Genomic DNA, 21,539 nt, shown 5'->3' on the forward strand with positions numbered 1-21,539 from the left:
CATTCATAAAGGTGTAAGCCTTCACCGCCAGTAAGGACGCCTTACTAGATGCATTCTGTTAAATTTACTTGAAACAAGAATAGACATGCTATGTTTATTTTCCCGCAAGATAAGTCAGTACTCGCGATTTAAAAAAGTGATCTCTCTCAGTTTTCCTAAGCAATGGAATTCAACAGACCATATACACTGCAAAGAGCTATACCATAGTCAAATAATTTTCCATTAAACAGTTTAACCAGATGACTCAACATTCTTAAGCTATTAAAGACTAAACATCTATGTCAGTATGTTGTAGAAGTAACACTGACTCAGGAGAGGACAAACACTGTAAACCACTGGTTCTTATATATATGAGACTTGTGAAAACATCAATGGGAAAAGAAATTCAAAGAAACTCATGACAAATGTAGTCTTGACAAGGAAGATTGTCATCCTAATGAAGAATGGAAAAAGTACTGATAAAAGTCAAGATGAAGGCTTTGCCATTATGCAATACAATAAGGCTGTCATTATGAGCGTAAAAATAGAACGGAACATTAAAACATAACAACAGAAACTCACTGATATCTGCACTAAAGACACACACAACTACCAAGCTTGCTACTATCATGGACACTGGCAAAGTAGGTGAATGAATTAAATTCATAGTAAGGGAAGGAAGGGAGTGAGTAATAAAAAGCTGTTTCTGTAGAAAAGAAAATACAACGAGGGGTCTGGCATAACAGAACGACCCAACAAGAAAGAAAGACTCAAAAGGCTCTGGGTTACAAGCAAACAAATAAAAGGTGCACCTGACAACTGCTATGGTCCCCAGTTGGCTGCATGAAAGAAAAAAAAAGGATCAAATCTGCATAATGGGCTGTGCATAACAAATGATCTCTCTCACAATTACAGTACTTGTTTTTGTATGAATTAGTTTCATGGCTACAATAGTTATGGCAGGGGCCTGATCCAGATACTGTCCTAAAGGCCAATCCTAAAAACACTGGTAAATGCTTAAAAAAGGTACAGTATTTCAAACTCATCACATAAGGTATGACCATAAAAAACGGATTAAAAAGCTTTGACCAAAGTGCTGTGGTTATTGCTGTTTGACACTGGCATCTCAAATAATACAAAGCAAATTCCCTTGCTAAAAAACACCGTATCAAAACAATTATACCAAGCTGTGCACAGCTTTACTGAAAAAATGCATGCTCAAGTTAAATGATGATGATGATCTGTAAAATCAGGCTTTTATTATCAACTTCATATGTCACATGAGATTAGGAACAGGGACAAGTAAACAAAAATAAAATATGTTGTCTGTCTGGATCACCAGTTTGCTCCCATCTATTCGTACTAGTCTGGCCTTGTAGAGAGGGGGGGAGCCCTTAGTGCAAGATCTGGTACAGCAACCAACCACTGGGTCTTCAATACAAAAGAAAAATCCTCTAGAGAAAGATCTCACATCCCTGTCTCCTGACAGTTGTTACATACATAAAATCAATAAAATCATGTACCCAAATGCCAACACACACTCATGGCATTTTGTATGTCTAAAAAGGTTTACATGAAAAATAAATGACGAAGCCTCCAAGGATATTATTCATTGTACAACTTGTCATAAAAAAAAGGATCTTGGCTTCCATGTCTCCTATTTCATTATATCCATGCAGCTCCATGCAACAAGGCACTGTCCCAAAATACCACTACTACAAAAGGGTAGCCTGTAAATCAACACAATGAGAGAGAGAGAGAGAGAGAGAGAGAGAGAGAGAGAGAGAGAGAGAGAGAGAGAGAGAGAGAGAGAGAGAGAGAGAGAGAGAGAGAGAGATCGACGCAAATATTATGGGTAAAAGTAATCGATTGCAAAAGAAAAGAAAGTCTGTTGATAGTGCCTGCCTAATGTTTATTACTGTAGAATGTCAAATCTGTGATATAAAAAGTCCAGCGTAAAATTTCTAAGGCAACTCAAAAGAACACATATTTCATTTTTTAACATTAACATCAACAGATCACATCTAAATAACTGGAACCATAAATATAATGGGTCCAGAGCACATCGTTTCATATGTATATATACTGTAGAAATGGCACTGACAAAAGATTAACAATGGCCTAATGTGTAGGCATCACTCACTTTCCCTTGAGAACAGAAACAATTAGCACCCTCACAAGCCCAAAATATTAATAAGAGAAAATGAAAATAGGTGAAAATTGTATCACCACTGAAAACTGTGGTGTAACTTTTAAAAGAGAATCTGGATAGTGCAACAAGTAAGTCAATACAACATTTCAAACCTTTCACTGTCTGTAACCAAATAACTTCATCCCTGTCTGCAAACTTTGTACCTGAATTAAAGATTACCAAGGTCAGCAAAAGTATGCATATTTCCTGTGAAAGGCTTTGAAACCATGAGAAATACGTTTTATAAGACTAAACTTAACCAGTGCAAGAATCTATTTCAAAATATAGAGACAACTTACCATCATATAGCAAGGAAAAAAAAACCTTAAAATGCCCCTACATAAAGCTGTATCCAGTGCTTACACTTTTTAACTTTACCTAATACCAACTAGAGAGAGAGAGAGAGAGAGAGAGAGAGAGAGAGAGAGAGAGAGAGAGAGAGAGAGAGAGAGAGAGAGAGAGAGAACAGGGTTGGACAATCATAATACTGCAGTATTCAACTTATAAGTTTGGGTGAAGAACAAAGCCGATTTCCTAGTGGTATTTCTGACAGAAGGAACTGAGGTAACTCCAAAACATGCTCAAAGGAAACAGATACCTTCAATGCTAATAAACTAGGGGCGTCATGGCAGGCAAGTAAAAAATCACATGTGAGGTACCTGAATCTCAAGTACATCTTGAGTCCCAAGGAAACACCTTGACCAATCACAAAGATGGATGGTAAAGCATGAGACAAAACTGTCCATACCGTGACAACCTCATTGCTCATTTTCATTTGTCAGGTTTATGCCGTAAACTACTTGTTTTTGCAGGGCAGTCCATAAGACAAAATGCTTATCTCCAAGATCTAGCTAATGCTTTGCGATACTGAACAAACACCACCAACATTTGGGGCCTTCATGACCATATAGCAAAAAAACCAGTTCATAATATAATAAGAAAATGTCAAAAGCCATTTCTTTGGAATATGAATGCAAATTTGCAAAAAAAAAAAAACTTTAAGATTGTTGCAAACTCTGGGGCTCATAGTGCCATCAGTAAAAACTGAAGGTGCAAGGAAAGGGTACCAACATCACATCCAATCATACACGAGAGAGAAACTATCAATCATCCTATAAAACAAGAACAGCAGCCCTGTCTAATCTTCACAGTGATATATTGACACTGACAGTAACAGTCATTAACTCACAAGTAAAACACAATTACCTAATTCATTCACATTGCCAAAATTCACCAAAAGCTCTCTGTGCTGATTTTAAAAAATAAAATGAAAAAATAAAGATATCTTTTTAGCACTGGACTCAGATTACCAACAAAATGCCATTAAATGTCTGGTAACTCCAAGCACCTCTCTAAATGTTCAATGGAATATCAAATTTAGGCCAAAGGCCAAGCAAGTGGTGGGACCTATGAGGTCATTCAGCACTGAGTGGGAAACTGAGGGTAAAAAGGTTTGAAAGGCATAACAGGAAGAAAACCTTGCAGTTGCACCAAGATACAATTGTTAGGAGAGGGTGGAAAGTAAGATGGAAGAAAGACATTACAAATGGAAGTAGAGCAAAAGGAATGAAAGCGATTGCAGCTAGGGCCAAAGGGACATGAAAAAGAACCTCAAAGTAATACCTACAGGGCACTGCGTGAGGTGCACTGGCAGCACTAACCCCCTATGGGGCACAAAATGTTCAAATTAAACAATAAGAAAAGGTGTCTGAATGAGACAAAAAAATAAACCATTTGCAACTGCATACGGAGTCCATCTAAAGAATAAACGCATACATCAAAAATACCTGTGCAACTTAAGTTCCATTACAAATATAAACACCTCTTTGTACGACATTCCCTCGGTATTTTCATCAATATGAAACATCCTAATTCTGATTTCAAAACATTATTTTTTATCCTTTATGGAATATCAGATTCAGAGATGCTGCAAAAGTGAACATGATTTCTTACATTGCATGGAATACTTTCAACTGCTTTTACAGCAAATTTCTTCCGCAAGTGCTTCCATCACGTTTCATTATCAGAACCATCTGACCGTAATACTGTAAACTGAAACGAAATACAATAAAAATGTAACTAAAGCTATAAAAAGAACACTCAACTTTATCTACGTGGATTCCTCCATCATCACAAAAATATCAGAATCAACAAGCACTAGATGTTGGAACAGTTAACACAAGTTTTCAGTCATTACAAACATACAATACATCGACTGGCCAGCTGGTCAGTAGTTTCTCAATACAGACTCTTTCTACGCTGATAAAACGCCTTTCATGTTAATCACATGCATCACGATAGCTAGAAATAAACAAAGCACCCAAGTACAAAATAACAAAAGAACAATGTTGACAAGAATCTAATACAAAATAACAAAAGAACAATGTTGACAAGAATCTAATTTGATTTTTAAAAAATGATACTCAAAAGTGCTAAACAAGTCAACTTAAAAGTCAAGCACTACCTTTCTACAGCAAAGCACACATGAAGAAATAAACACAAATGACTAAAACACAAATATCAACTGTGTGTGAGAGAGAGAGAGAGAGAGAGAGAGAGAGAAAATAACAATCAAGCAGGGACAATAAACTATACAGTACTACAAAAATAAAGATAAAAACCAATAACAGCAATAATACTGTAAAAACACAAAAAACAATTTTGCTCAACTACCTCAAATCTTTTGCCTCACATTGCGTACAGAAACTATAAATGCTTATGCAATCTCCATCAAAAACTGTATGCACGAACCAACACAGACCTTGCGTCGGGCAACTACCGTCGCCACGACTGACTGCCCTACTAATCTGTAACGTGCCAGACACATACCAAATTCACCTATCACTGACCCTGTATGTAAGAGGTTTAATGTCACAGAGTGGAAGGCTACACTCACCGTGAACTCCCCCGTACAGGCATCGAAGCCAACGTGTATCGTGTGCTCAAAGTTTGTTGGGTACGAGATGTTCGGCTTGTCATCCTTGTGCCGTTTTCCACCCTTGTGACCTTTATGCTTCTTCTTTTCAGATTCGGGTTCTTTCGGTAAAGGCCTCATGTCCACAGCCATAACAGGTTCAGCCCTGAAAGATACACGAGATGATGAAAGCGACGCCAACATAAAATCATCACAAATGAAATTTACATGAATCTGAACAACATTAATCAAATTTCCATAACTTTGAGATGTAGTTATAAAATACAGGACTGGAATTGGAATACAAAATTTAAGCCAAAGGCTAAGCACTGGGACCTATGAGGTCAATCAGTGCTAGAAATAATGTTGAAGCAATTGTTAGTAGAGGGTGGAAAGTAAGATGTAAGAAAGAGAATGTGAACTGAGATATAGTAAAAGGAATGATAGGTATCGCAGCTAGGGGCTGAAGAGACGCTGCACAGAATCTTAAGAAAATTTCTTAGTGCACTGAATTACGTACAATGACGGCACTACCACACCCCCAAGGGGTGCACTAGGAATGAGATAAAAATCATTTTGCCGTTTATACAGACACAAAACTATAAACTGAATACTGTTAGCTGTTAGAAAAATTTTGAAGCAAAACATTCTCTCTCTCTCTCTCTCTCACAAACAAAAAATTTGTACACTGTCAACATTAAACCCACTCCCCCACATCATGACAACCATTCTCATGACAGTTGTGAAATATCTATTATCCTGATTCAGGTTTAATTCTACAGGCCTATTCACTGGATTATTATTATTATTACAATCAGTAACAAACTAATGTCCTTGCCTAAAGGTAACGTTTCTAAGCTACACAATTAAATATACTGAACGTACCCTAGGCTACACATAAAACATATCACAGTACTATACAGCATTTTAAAATGCTATTGCAGAAACTCTGTTGATAGTGAAAAGCAACATCAAGTGAAATGGCAAAGGAAGATGAAGTGCAAAGAGGAAAAAAAAAAAAAAGGCATGTTAAGACAATAGTCATGAGAACATCACTAACAGTAAAGTATGAGGGGGTTATTAATTCATTTAGCAATATACACACCAAACACTCAAAATCTTACTTTTGCAAACTATATTACATCGTTAATCATAGAACTGCTGTAAAAGGTTATATTAAAGTCTTGATTACAGTTCAATAATAGGCAGCCCCATTAAGCACAGACAATCACTGCTTCAGGACAAAAATTCATTCTTTGCCGCTACAAAGACCCGACCTACCTCGTTGAAGTTAGTCTGACAGGTGGAGCGGGAGGTTTATCCTCATCATCAGACATGGCGGGGCGAAGAGGTGAATGCCCAAATGTACTCAACTTGGCGGCTTTTATGTAGACATCAAAAAAATCACAATCTTGGGTAGTTCACCCAACGGACTCCTTTCTAAGTTGCTACCCAGCACCTTCACAGTTCCTTCACTCGCAATTTCGCAGTCAGCGAGACGTCATACCCACCACAGCTCTCAAAGAACGAAAGGACACCACTTCATAACTGCTCTGTGCCCGGCCCAGTCTTTCAGTCTCACATAGCTCTGATGGCTCACAACGGCAAAATTAGCAGTCCGTTCTCATGAGTTCATCTTATTCATTTCTTAACGTAACGGCCCACCGTAACATTCAACGCACGACTCGTGAGATTCGGTCTCAGCTTTAAACAACTTGACCTCGACATTAATGCTTCTTTAGTTTAGAGCAATCTTGTGTATCCCTGAAAGAAGAAAACACCATTGTAAAAAATGAGAAAAGTTAGTCTGAATGTGCTGTAATACTTTGTTGTGTAGACAGAATCAAACTGAACATAACCTTAATCAAAACATGCAATAAAACAGAATATACAATTAAGGCCAATGGCAAAGCACTGGGACCTATGAGGTCATTCAGTGCTGAAATGGGAACTGACAGTAAAAATGTTTGAAAGGTGTAACAAGAGGAAAACCTCGCAGTTACACTCTGAATCAACTGTGAGGAGAGGTAGGAAAGTAAGATGGAAGAAATCGAATATGAAAGAAAGGGAATATGAACAGAAATACAGAAAAAGGAGTCAAAGGGGTTGCAGCTAGGCACTGAAGGGATGCGGCAAAGAACTTCAGGTAATGCCTACAGTGCACCGCACCACGTGCACTGATGGCACTGACCCCTTACGGGATAGAACATACGATGAAAATGTTTCTTAATATACAAACTCTTACATATTTTACGACCTGTTTTAATCTGATTCACCAGACAACATCAGGTACCTGGCATGCCAAGAATCAAGAACCTGGAGCTGTCAAACCTTCAGCCAAATACCGTAAGTGATAAATGTCATCGCAAACGCTGTTACTCAGACGCACAGACACCCGAGGGGTCCCAGCAATCTGTCGACGGTATGACGATAAAACTGCGTCTGCTCTTGATCCTGCAAATGTAAACTCTGGGTATGGGTGTATCTTACTTTAATGTAACTGCCTCGTGTTACTGCAACATAATGAAATTCCAAATCACTTGGCATAATGAAATAATGAACAAGCAACCCGGACACCATTGTAAAACCCTTCCACAAAAAGTTGAGAATAAAGGTTTTTGAAAAGCAATCCTTTGTGGACCCTATGAACATTACCGTATGGCCTACATCAAAAAACGTACTCTTACAAAGGAAATGGGGGAGATTTTGAACAAAGGTCACTCAAATATGCTAAGATTCAATGCTGGAGAGCACTGGGAAAAACCTGCTTGCAAATGAGAAGGACCTGTTGGTCAGAAACTAAGTAAACATGTAAGTAGCTGACACGACCAACGGGACGACAAAAAATTATGAAGACAAAGAAGGGATTTCAGGGCAAAAGCGCTAAAAAGAATTACAAGGCCAATGCCACAACTGCATGCTATGACAGATGATAATAACGATGTATCAAATTCTCCTTTTTTAAAATGCCAAAAGGGATTTACAGTATTTCTGGGGGTAAAAATCAGTAAGGCTATTTGGCTTTGATTGATGCAATCCTCCTGGTGGGTAAGTTAAAGATTAATCCTTCAACACTTCAAAAAACCAAAAACTTAAAGAACTTATCAAATGAAACAATTCTACAACCTAAATGTTTTAGTAAATAAAAGCATTTTTTTAATTCACCTTTTTTTCTTTTCTGTCAGACGACTGTCACGCTGATCAATTTCTCACCGCAACTAACCTAATGTAGAACCAGCTTTGCAACAGCTGACTGCGCTTGTTTGTAAAGCAAAACAGTGCAGTGGGACTACAGTAAATTTAAAAGATTTCAATTCTGACCATTTATACCAATAACTGTGCAAGTTTCACAAGAAATAAGTGTTAGTACATCGAGCAAAAACAACTTCTGTTGGTCCTACATCAATAAAATACGCCAGGTAGGTGCATGCTACCAGTAAAACTATACCCATCCGCTCGTCAGCACGGTAAAGTCGTGCTCCCAGCCGTCAGGTTGTATTTAACGTGGCCCCTTTTGGCATGGGTGGGATCAGAATTGCTATGGTCATTGATTGATTGATTATGAAATTTAGGTCTTGAAGACCAAGCGCGGGAACCCATCGGGGTTATTCGGTGCCGTAACGAAGGTGAAATATATAAATTAATATGACTGATAATGAATAGGTGAATAATGACATACTAGAAATATATAAATTAATGATATGACTGATAATGAATAGGTGAATAATGACATACTAGAAATATATAAATTAATGATATGACTGATAATGAATAGGTGAATAATGACATACTAGAAATATATAAATTAATGATATGACTGATAATGAATAGGTGAATAATGACATACTAGAAATATATAAATTAATATGACTGATAATGAATAGGTGAATAATGACATACTAGAAATATATAAATTAATATGACTGATCATAATGAATAGGTGAATAATGACATACTAGAAATATATAAATTAATATGACTGATAATGAATAGGTGAATAATGACACACTAGAAATATATAAATTAAAAAATATGACTGATAATGAATAGGTGAATAATGACACACTAGAAATATATAAATTAATGATATGACTGATAACGAATAGGTGAATAACGACACACTAGCAAAACTCAGCGTTAAAATGCGGACGTAAAAAACGAAGAACGATATTAGATGGAACCAACAAAAAATAAGAAAGTATACGTAAAAAACAAACGATATTTGATGGAACCAACAAAAAATAAGAAAGTATTAAACTTTTACATTCAAAATACATACTTAGTATAGTTTACGGCAAAATCTGTCTATAGGACAGTCGAGCAAGCCTAACCTCGCCAAAAGAAGACTCAAAAAAAAGCCTAGTCTGTATAAAACCAAGCATGAGGTTAGGCTATCAAAATGCTAACTCATCAATGTAGAAATACGAACGGTGTCTGTTCATTTTGGCAGCTTGGCTAGGCCTACCTTAATATGGGGCTAGGACTAGCAATGTTTTTGACACAAATATGAGGCATTTACAAAGCAGACCTAATTCTGCTCTCTCGGTTAGGAATTTTCCGCACGAAATTCTCAAAAATAAACCGAGACACGGCACCGTCAAGACCGGGCCTAAAATTCAAGTCTAATAATGTCAGGCTGAAGTAGATTGCCTAGACTTCACGCAGCCTAGTCCTGAAGAGTTCGGGTCGTATCGGCCGTGGGTCGTTCGGGCTGTAAGCACGCTCACATGCATAGCGGGCGCCGCGTTTAGTACCGGCAGCCTTGGGAACGTACGCGGAACGCAAAACGACGAGGGCAAATGCCGTCAACGCAACGCGTTACTTTTTTTTGGACGTCGCGGCCGAAACGACCGGGACCGGTCCTAAGGCTCGACGAGTCGAGCAAAACAATACAGACGAATGCCAGGAAATAAAACGCCGTTCAAGAGACAACGACAGTTACACACACAAACACAAACACAAACGCATAGGCCTAGGCTTGGGCTTTAGACCTCGACAAGCCAAATATAAATTAACACCGATTTAAAAATGGCAATACGGACATTATAAAAGTTGTTTAGGGGTCCTCACAAAATACGAAAGGAGACGGACGACGTCACAGACACACACTAACAAACACACATAGGCCTAGACGTCACGTCAAGATTTAACAAACAAATTATTAACAGTTCGACGTAAAATTCGACAGTCACAAACACACACACAAACAGGCCCAGGACACGAGCCTACAGCAGGGGGGGCCGCCGAAGTGACACGCCTCGTCGTCAGTCTCCCCCACCAAAAGTTCGCGGCGGCGGCGGCGGGGGCGGGGGCGGAATGTTTATAGAAGCCGACGTTACGGCCACTGCCAAGGGCGGCGGCCCCCCCTTTTCTCTTTTAATTTTGGACACCCATAGGCCCGTCCGATAGGCCGCCACCCCCCCCCTCAAAAGCCCCCCTCTTTTAAACCTCTACCAATGAATCATCTCCGTAAATAGGCCTATGCGGCCCCCGTAAAATCAGGGGGGGATTTCCCCCCTCTTCGGCCCCATGTACCTCCTCAACTCGAAGGGGGAGGGGGAATCGTCGCGGATGGGATATATAAAAGGCGTCGAAATAACATAAAAGGTCTTCACACACACACATATATACACAGTAGGATCATGATGACGTCACTGTGATGGTTCACTAGTCGCTGAGAAGCGCCGGTGCTGCCATCTTGTGTTGGGGTGCGGTGTACGATAATCGCCAGCGCGTGCGGTTTTATCTCGTTAATATATGCCGCACGCAGGTGTTTCGGGAGATATGACATGTGTTCGTAGTTTAAAACGTGACTGTCTGTAGACTGTCTTACACTGTACCGGTTAACCGTAACTTACGTTTAAAGAAACGCCCGTAACAATTAAACTGGTAGATGGTGTTCGGTAATGGCTAGCGTGTATGGCTTTTTTTTTTTTTACGTACCGCACGCAGGTGTTTCGGGAGATATAGCATGTGTTTTGTAATTTAAAACGTGACTGTAGACTGTCTTACACTGTACCGGTTAACCGTAACTTACGTTTAAAGAAACGTCCGTAACAATTAAACTGGTATATGGTGTTCGGTAATGGCTAGCGTGTATGGCTTTTTTTTTTTTTTACGTACCGCACGCAGGTGTTTCGGGAGATATAGCATGTGTTTTGTAGTTTAAAACGTGACTGTAGACTGTCTTACACTGTACCGGTTAACCGTAACTTACGTTTAAAGAAACGCCCGTAACAATTAAACTGGTAGATGGTTTACAGTAATGTCGAGCGTGTACGGTTTTTCTCTTTTTAATGTACGACACGCAGATGTTTCGTGAGATATAACATGTGTTTGTAATTTAAAACATGACTGTAGACTGTCTTAAACTGTACCGGTTACGTTTAAAGACGTGCGTAACAATTAAATTGGTATATGGTGTACGATAATCGCTATAGCATGTACGGTTTTTTTTTTTAAATGTACCGCACGCAGGTGTTTCGGGAGATATAGCATGTGTTTGTAATTTAAAACATGACTGGTGACAGCTTTAAACTGCACAGGTTACGTTTGGAGACGTGTGTAACAATAAAACTGCTAGATGGTGTGCGAAAATCGCTAAAGTTGTAAACTGTACCGATTACAGTCCAAGAAAGACAGAAGTAATCAACAGCTTAAACTTGCAGCCGGTGTACGGCAATCATTAAAGTGTACCGTTTTTTTTTATAGTACCATGCACAGGTGCTTCGTCAGACCTTACGTGTTTGTAATTTCAAACATGACCGCAGACATTTTTAATTCGACCAGATTACGGTCAAAGACAGGCGTAATCCACAGCTAAAACTCGTAGACCGTTCTAAACAGAACAAACAGGTGGAATGGAACCAGATGTTAAGAGAGAGAGAGAGAGAGAGAGAGAGAGAGAGAGAGAGAGAGAGAGAGAGAGAGAGAGAGAGAGAGAGAGAGAGAGAGAGGGAGGGAGAGAGTGAAAGCTTCTGGGATGAAATGGTCAGGCAGATGGTAATTGAGTGGCGTGTGACAGGCAAACCAATGGAGGGGAACTAAGAGTGAAAGCTTGCATAACAGCCATTAAGCAAGTTTTGGGCTTCGGTGGCGAGATTTGAAATGTTGTCTCTGAGAAAGAATGGGGAATAATTCCTCATTCTTATGAGGAATTATTCCTCATTCTTTCTCGGAATAGGGACAGGGATGTTCAGGTGGAGTTCAGATGTCTTCTTGAAGAAAAAACTAGGAAATTAGGGGATGAAAGAAGCGTTACGGCAGAAGGTCAACTGGAATTGGATGTTTAGTTGAGAGAGAGAGAGAGAGAGAGAGAGAGAGAGAGAGAGAGAGAGAGAGAGAGAGAGCGGACGGTTTACTGATTATGATGCACCTTAAGATTTGACTCACTCTACGGACTGACTGCTAAATATCAGGAATAAGACATAACACCACTTTACGGCTAGGCCTACTTCCGTTAGTCTAAACAGTATTTAACTTTTTAGACCTAAATTGAAAACCCTTGAATAGAATATACAAAATCCGTCAATCCTGCTAATTTTCGATTCAGTTCAACGTCTGCATCGTCTAAAAACATTCAGACAAAAACAACAGTGGCTGTAGCATGAATATATATGAAAGGCTTTGGTTTATGACAACAGTATACGTTACGGTTATGGATACAAGGGATATCATATTTCTGTTCGGTCAGCGTATATGTTCTCTCTCTCTCTCTCTCTCTCTCTCTCTCTCTCTCTCTCTCTCTCTCTTACCACCCAGACAGGACACCTGGGGCCTGTTGCAACTTTCCAAGTAGTGATTTTTCTTGTATATGTACTCCGCCGAAGCCCACCCGTCCCCCAACCCCCAACAGATGGTCGCAGATGCTTAATTGCCAATTGCCTAAGGGCTTCTAGCCTTGTATGGTGGTTACCATTCCAGGTACTGACCCGACCCAAATTTTTATTCACTTCACTTATCCTGAGGAAGACCTGCAGTGTGGGGAAGGTGTCACGGAAAACTATTGTTTTTATGTTACGTGAGCCTTATAGTCATGTACTCTATTATAAGACCTATTATTATCATTCTTTTACAAACAATGAAGGTAACCACACATTTCCTTCTTAAATACTAAAGTTTTTACGAAATGCTTTAGTAGCGAAAGCTAAAGACTTGTTAATTGGCGAAATAGTGTAAAAACAATACATCTGTCATGTACGACAAGATACGCTAAAAAAACGACAACTTTCAGAGAGCCGTATGATAACTTATTAATCGTGAGGAGAATAAAGTTCAGCGCTCTCTTTCAAAGGTTCCCTTGCACATTTAGTCATAATAATTATGATGATGATAATAAGACTTCATAAAGGTGATCATAATAATAATGAATGAGAGTAAAACAGAAATGAAACGATATTCATGAATCATCATAAAGTTCCCATTTACGTAAGTTGTCATCTAAATGTCACCGTAAGCAGCATGATATGGCGATTTATGTAAATCAGGATAGCTTTCTTTTTTACGACATAGACCGTTCCTGTGCAGAAAGCAAGTGTACTTGGCTTAAAAGTGAACTTTTCTTGTCGCCAGGTCAGTAAAGAATGGTGTACAAAGGCAAACGGGAAAGACATTTTAAAGAACAACCGTGTTTTGACATCTGGGCCCCTCCATTTTCTTCCGGCAGAGATCTCCAAAAACACGTCTGTTCATCTCCTATTTTCCAATTTCCTTCGATTCTAATGGTTCCGTATTCTCATCAACATTATTTCCGTGACGAACGACGTGTTAAAACCAACTCGTGCTCGCGCTAAACACGAAACTGATGCCCTAAACCATTTGGCACCACCAGAACGTCCTCGATCCTCTCTGTTCAAGAAAGCCTTCGTTAACACATGGTCAACTGGCGATCGGCAGTGTTGTTTTTTACTTATATTTAGTCATCCTCCCTCGGGAACTTCGGGTGAGTCTAATGTCACTGCCCTAGACATTCCGGAGACTCGTAGCAACGGCCTGGCATAGTGCCCTGCTGGCCAAAACTGGCTCTATTTAAGGGGGGTTACCCCTGCTCTCTTGACTGGGGCTTAGTCGCCGTTCCTTATTTGCCAGTTGTATTTCCGTTGACAGTCGGACATTCCTCTCTTTTCTTATCGGCGTTTTTAGAGTATCTTTGCTTTCTATATACCGCCATTTTCTCCTCCTATTTGATTAATAGTTTGTCCTTTCATTCCTATGTTCATGGACTGTCTGTCTATCCCTGTGTATCGTTCTAGTCTTCTCAAGTTTGTTCCGTCTCACGTGGAGTAGCCGGAAGACATCTATGCAGATCAGAACGATATCAACGATATATCCTTCTTCTTCTTCTTCTTCTTCTTCTCCTCCTCCTCCCCCTCCTCCTTCTTCTTCTTCTTCTTCTTCTTCTTCTTCTTCTTCTTCTTCTTCTTCTTCTTCTTCTTCTTCTTCTTCCTCTTCTTCTTCTTCTTCTTCTTCTTCTAATTAGGAAATTTCCCTCTGAGAAATCCTTGAGTCTATGGAATCTATACAAGTGCACTTTCTTGGCTGCCGACTGCATGACGCAAACAAAGTTGTGTGTGTGTATGTATGTATGTATGCATTTACTGTATGTCTTCATAATATGAATGTACGTATAATAATTAGCATCACTTCAAGAGACACCTTTGTCACAAGATAAAAGGATGAGTCTAATGCTGCTATCAAATGATCAACTTCCTCCAATTGTTATTAAATGCAAACATTATCTGAGAGAGAGAGAGAGAGAGAGAGAGAGAGAGAGAGAGAGAGAGAGAGAGAGAGAGTTGAGGGTGCCTTTGGCAAATGTACTAAACTATAAGCATTTGCCGGGGAGGCAAAAAGGTCTTTATGTAAAAATGAAGAAGCAAGCGTTAGGGAATAGGAGCTTACCGTATAGGTAAGTCTAGAGAATAGTATAGGCTATTTCCACCTTAGACCGCCTCAATTGACGTAAAGAAACGACTAAGCTACACAATAAGGCTTCCCCGGAACCTAATTAACGTCTAGCTTCTCCTAACGTGTTAATGTTTTTGTTTTGTTCTTGCCTCGATGTTCTTGTTTTACATTGGCAGCAGGTTCTATGTGACCTGATTGGTTCAGATTTTCTAATGCTAATTTTTGTTTGAAATGACACTATCAGTTCTTTTGCTTTTCCTTGTTTCAAGTTATTTCGTCCTGAATTATATATATATATATATATATATATATATATATATATATATATATATATATATATATATATATATATATGTTGTGTGTGTGTTCTCCAGGTTATATTAATGTTAATTGACATTAATTTCTCCATAGAGCTACTGGGTTGATCTTGATACCTGCTGAGGGCCGCTGCATAGATCATCAGGAATTGGCAGCCATCTTGAAATCTAGGCTAATGTTGTCCTTGTTTTTTTGTTGTTGTTCTTGTGGTTTTTTGTTATTTTGTTTTCTCGTGCCGTTTCTGATGATGATAGTGCTTGGCCATGAATATAAGGGTTTCTGTGGTAGGAAATGAGCTGTTCGCTGGTAAAGATCACATTCAGACACTGGGTCAGCCTAATCTAAGCAAGACGTCTACAGGCCTTACCAAACACAGCAGTTTCTTTATACGATGCTTTTATTTGCCGTTCTTGTTTTTTTTTTTATTTAATGAATCAGTACGTTTTCACAGTTGCAAACAGTCCTAACGGTTCCCTCAGGACCACAAAAGTTTCTCATGAGTAAAATCCTTATCTTCTTTTCAACTTATCTCTGAGAGATCATTGACCCTACGGTCGTCAGACGCCACTCCCTCTTTCCTTTAATTAATCCTCCTAAGAGATCAGCGTCTGAGATTCTTACAGTTATTGTTCTTTCAGCAAAATATCGATCAAAGAGGATGAGTTAGGTACGTGGTTCATAAGGAGTCTCCGTGTGACCTTTTGTCCTCCACCTTACAATCTTTAAGGCGGTGAGGTCACGCCCTGTGACCTGTATCAACCAATCAGCAGTCGGAAGAGCCTTGATCCAACCCAATTAGCAAAAGGCTTCACTCGTTATAAAGCGGCGTAATTATATATAGACTAAAATGTCCAGCGCATAATAAGGGAAGCCACCCATCCAATTAGTAAGCTGAATCTGCCCTTGTACCAGTGTCTTCACTTTTAGCCCAACACGTTGGTTCAGGTGAGTATTTCGCTTTCATAGTTTAGAGTAATACTTTGTTATTACTGAAATGACGAGCAGCACGGCTAACTTTAAGGAAATCGTTGCTATTAAAGATGCTCTCTCTCCCTCCTCACGTTGTTAAATTTGTTCCCGCTAACACCATCAGTCCATCGCGTTTACTTGATTTAGTTTTTTTTTTTATATCTGCTAGCTTTATTTATTTTTACTATACAAATCTTTATTCATTGCTAATGATTTTATCCTTAAAATAACAAAAAATGGTGATTTATTTGTCTCACTTCACGGATCAGTCATACCCAAAATGATAGCCCACTCAACTGATGATTCGCCAATACGTATCAGGTATTTAGAAATTCCCGGTAGAGTCTTTTCATATTAATGGCGGATATTTCACAATCTTCCTCAGGGAGTTCTCGCGATTAGCGAGTTTAAGACTGAGACGTGAGCGTACACACTTCCATCTTCTAATCAGTTTTTTTATTGCCTTGTTTTTTTCTGTATTTTATGAATGATTTTGCAAAATATCGAGAGGTCGTGGGTTGTGAAATACAGAGGTTAATAATGATTTCGATAATGTGATGCTAGACTTCTTTTTTTTTTTTTTTTTGGTCAGGCTATACAAACTTATGTCTAAGTTGTTTTTATTACCATCGTTGATTTTTTTTTTTCTTAACCTAAGCATGAACTCTTAATATATGATGCCTATGCGTGTATAACATTGATAGTACGATACAATCTAATTCATAACCGTTAGGTTACGTTAACGATAACGATACTTTCTCGTATCGCAAATATAATGCAGTTTAATTTGCAAAACCACAAAAGGGCGTTGACCTCCATCCCCCCATCCTAAACCCCCACCCCCCTCAACATCAGTGGTCATCAATAGATCGACCAGCTTATCCGCACGAGTTCCACACACCTTTAGTACTACTGTATTATGACGTCACGTTTCTTCAAACAGTTGTAAGAACGGTTTGCTACGCCTCCCCCCTCCCCGCCGCCTCTCCCTAAAAAAACGTATGTCCACGGCGTCGATCCCATACGGAGGTTACAGTTCTCCACATCTACAAATATAACGTCCAAAAGCAAGTCTTACTGAAACTGAAATGTACAGAGTGATTCACCAACGGTAATGCTTAGCTGACATTCTTGATTTTGATGTGGTATTTGTTTCATAGCACATGCATCGATATTGCTTAAGTTTATTTGCTTGCTTGCAGAGCAAAAACAAGAGAAAACTCATATAACTTCCTGTAACTCTCTCTCTCTCTCTCTCTCTCTCTCTCTCTCTCTCTCTCTCTCTCTCTCTCTCTCTCATAGACGTGATTTAACTCCTTATCTTTGCTTCTTTTCCAATTATTGCTTTTATTATTTCACCCCAGGTTATATGACCTCATTGCAGCTCAGGGATATATACATGGAATGTACAAATACAATATACACAACCCAGATACGTAAGATAACATGGTATAAAGATAATAATCATCAGTATCAACACAGTTGCTGAAGAAGTAGGAAAAGATAGAGTTCATAATAATGTTAATGACAGTAATTATATGGAGAATAATAGTAGAAAAAATATATTAAAAATGATAAAAATTAAAAATACAGATTGCAGACGATTAATTTCCAGCTGGAGACCTTAGGTGGTTACAGAAGTCAGGTCCAGAAGGCTAAATACGAAAACTGAAAATTGCAAAACGCTACAATGACCTCAACCTCAGTAATAATAAATAGTGAAAATACCAATAATAACAAGAAACTTAAAAATATAATAATAATGATGATAATGTCAGAGTCTGGAGAAGACACTTCATAACTGATAAAATAGAGAATAAGTCATTGTGAACAACAGTGATACGTCTCATGGTCTCTCAGGTATAGTTCGTCCAAAGGGAGCACCCATTCATTCTGTAGCAGCACGAGCGGAAGAGCGGCAGTTTCGTGTCTCGGTGACAGAAGGCAAACCTCCTTGCAGTCGTGTTACCAGTTGCACATAGTTTACGACGTCTCTGTTCTATGTCTGCCGTATCTTTTAGGTCGTCCGTGATAATGTGGCCCAAATACGGAAATTCATGCACGTATTCCAGACGATGATTTCAGAGGAAAATTAGTGGTTCTGCAATGTGCTTAAGCGATCACGGGAGCGGCGACATACACTGGGTCTTGGTTGCGTTGTATAGGATATCAAATCCTTCTGCATATTGGCGGCGGCAGGTGTCGATGAGTCGCTGGAGACCTTGCTCTGGTCAGAACCATATCGTTGGCGTAACAGAGGTTGTTTATTGTTGTTTCGTTGATAGTGCATCCGGTTGGGGAGTGAGTTCAGTTTGACATTCAGGGCATCTGCGTACGTGCTAAACAGGTATGGAGAGAGAATGCCCCCTTGCCGGAGCCCGCTTAGGGAGCCTGTGAGGTGTGCGACAATACGTTAGCCCATTTGACACAGAATTGCAGCGTGGAAAACCAACAACACAAAATGTCAGTTAGATATAGCGGTGTGCCTCGTTTGTGCAGCTTCAGGAAGAGTTTCAGGCAGTTTACTTTGCCAAATGCTTTTCTCACATCCACAAAACACAGGAAAACAGGAGAGGCTGATGATAAGTAATAGTTCAGCAATTCTTTTAGGATGGAGATGCAGACGTCGGTCGAGTGGTTTGCTTTAAAGTCGAGCTGGTTGTCAGTAGTGTGTAGAAAGGGGAGAGGTCTCCCTAGAAGAACAGACTCGAGTATCTTCGAAGCAATTGTAGTAATTTCAATCGGGCGGTTAACTGCCAGGGTCAACTGCATCCTTTAGCTTGTTTTTTTTTTTTTATTAATAGTATTAAGTGAACTAAGAGTGGGGAGTCTGGGAGAAAACTGGTGAATTATGCATGCAATGAACAGAGCAGCTATAGCAACATGTAAATTACCAGATTGCAGAATTTGAAAGCTTCAGCAGGCAGACCATCGCAGCCGGGCGATTTATTATTAGGTATAAAGTTGTTCTTGATCGTTTATGCAATTCAGGATAGTGCTGAAGTGATCGCCCCACATTCTTGCGATAGCCTCGTCACCGACGGCTTCTCCTACACTGTGACAGCTTTTTAGTTTTGGGATTTAGGGTTTGAATGTCTTTCCAAAGACGGGGGTAATCGCCAGATGCTAATTTTCTAGACGCTGCATCAGCTCTCAGTTGCTTTTCATTCAGTCTGCAGTGCTTAAGGGCAAGTTTGAACTGCGCTCTCGCCTGCCTCATTAGCAGTGCCAAGTGTCCCTCCCTCGGGCTACCATTTTGCCTCCACAGTAAGAACAGTTCTCGTGAATATGTATATTGATCTTTAACCAAGTCATTCCATTCACTTCTATTACGAGAATTGCCTTAACGAGATCTAAAGGTATCCCTGCAGGAGGCAAGCATAGCGGAAATTATATTCGAATAGAATTCTTTCAAGTCTCTCCTGCGATGGTCGTTTTTGCATTTCGGGTTAGTGCACAGTAAGGCGTCTGCCGGTTGAACTATTGACCGCCTGGTTTCCCTGAAGGATCTGGTTTTCTGTTGGTTTTTAAAATCTCAATTAACAGCAGGTGGGTGATCAGTTAGGGGGTTCACGGTAGGGAGGGATGAGGTACGGAATGACACAAGTAAGGGAATGTGATCATAGCCCATTGCAAGATCGTAGCGAATGTTGCAGGTCACAATTGAGTCATGAAGTTGAGGGGACGGAATGCAGTGGTCCAGCCAGTAGGCTGTAATTGTGTCCGTTCTATTCTGCACATAGGTATAGGAGGGAGGGAGGAGTATTGCATCGCTAATTTGGAGAGCGTGATTTTGACAGAAGCAAATCAGTTCGTTATAAAATTGTTGTTGGGGTGAGAATTAAGGTCCCCGATTATACAAATATGATCAGCAGTGGAATCGTGAATAATGCTGAGTAACTCACCCAGAAGCATGCAGTATTGATCAAAATTATTGTTCTTTTCCCAGGGCATATAAACATCAATTATTGAGATCTTAGAGTCCTCTACTGCCACTTAAGGTCATGAGGCTAGAGGAGCGTTTCTTGTAATGTAATGGTGCCTTTGAGAAGTTTTTGCAGAACATGTTTAGGGGAGGAATGTTCCGCTTGAGGCCAAAAATATTCCAAGAGATTATACCTAGTATACCCACGGCGACTCACGAAGATGGGAAATGAATGAGCTGATCATTTGGGCGGATTGGGGGTTGGCCAGCGGGAGGTTGGCTGGAACTTGTGGTAGAAGGCGAGTCTTCGCCTGAACCCCGGCTTGGGGTGTCAGTAAGTTCCCCTTGGTGTTGGGGGTGGTGTCGGGATTAGGTTGTATCTTAAGACTTTTATATTAGGACCGAAATTTAGGCAACATATCATATCTGAGAGTAGGGAGCTGCTGCCCCCTCTCCACTGACCCCATAGTTTTCAAAGTCATTCAACCGTGCAATGTCTTCCAGTTTCATTAGGCTATTGTATTTCTTTGTGTGTTGATTTAATGAAAATTTTAATTGAATAATTGAGAATAGTCATAGTAATAGCCTTCAGATAGAAAGGTCGACACTCTAGGGTTTCTGATTGGGGAGTTGTAGCCCGTTTTATCTGTCATTATTAATTCATTGAAGTTAAAGACTTCTGATTATAATGAGGCTAGCGTTAACATGACATAATGACGCAAGGCTCAAAGCCAACGGTCTTTGGCCTAGGGTCTGAAATCTCGGATTGGCTGGTGACGGCACAGCCTATAGGGTTTGAAGTATTAAACTAGGAGTAAACCAGAATGCCTTTGAATTTTTATTTGCACGTACTGTGAACCGAGAAAAAGTTATTTAACCCCCGAATAAACTCGTAACAAAATCAGGTTTTGTCTTTCACAGAAATTTTTACTATTCTTGTGCTACACCAGCATGGTTATGGTGTATGAGCTACTGGTCGCTGCCATACAGGTGCTTACTTGCTGACCACTGGTACTGTAGTGCCAGAACAGATGGGAGCATACCAGTTGTGAGATAATACTGGTTTAAAACTACTTCCAGGTTTTATATTAAATTCAGAGCCATGAGGGTTTTATGGCTTATGTATATGAGCTAGCTGGTAGGGTTAGCCTAGTAGTAAAAACTTATTTATATGGTAGTATTAGCAGCGCAGTATCACAACAGAGCTATAATTTCAGCATCCAGCGATGGAATTAACTGTGAATCAAATTTTTCATTTTCTAAAAAGTAAAAATACTGTGCCGTAAACCCGAGTCCATTCAGGTTTATAAATGTGTGCAACAGTTGCTTTTCAGTCG

General features: G+C 39.6%; 1 protein-coding gene across 20 annotated transcripts in view; it reads right to left on the minus strand.

Annotated features, from left to right (window-relative positions):
* Pak (serine/threonine-protein kinase PAK 3-like protein) overlaps positions 1 to 10,846 on the minus strand; it is a 32,748-nt gene extending 21,902 nt beyond the window's left edge. For 2 of the 20 annotated variants that reach the window (XM_067106013.1, XM_067106008.1), the window contains exons 1-4: positions 10,620 to 10,759; positions 6,366 to 6,848; positions 5,067 to 5,250; positions 792 to 818 (exon numbers count right to left, since the gene is read on the minus strand). In XM_067106013.1, coding sequence (XP_066962114.1) covers positions 792 to 818; positions 5,067 to 5,250; positions 6,366 to 6,421 — 267 coding nt within the window. In that variant the 5' untranslated portion in view covers positions 6,422 to 6,848; positions 10,620 to 10,759. The other 18 variants (XM_067106010.1, XM_067106009.1, XM_067106012.1 and 15 more) reach the window with 18 other exon arrangements.
* Between the last annotated feature and the right edge of the window lie 10,693 nt (positions 10,847 to 21,539).

This window comes from Macrobrachium rosenbergii, chromosome 6, assembly GCF_040412425.1.
Source record: "Macrobrachium rosenbergii isolate ZJJX-2024 chromosome 6, ASM4041242v1, whole genome shotgun sequence".
Classification (NCBI taxonomy): Eukaryota; Metazoa; Arthropoda; class Malacostraca; order Decapoda; family Palaemonidae; genus Macrobrachium; species Macrobrachium rosenbergii.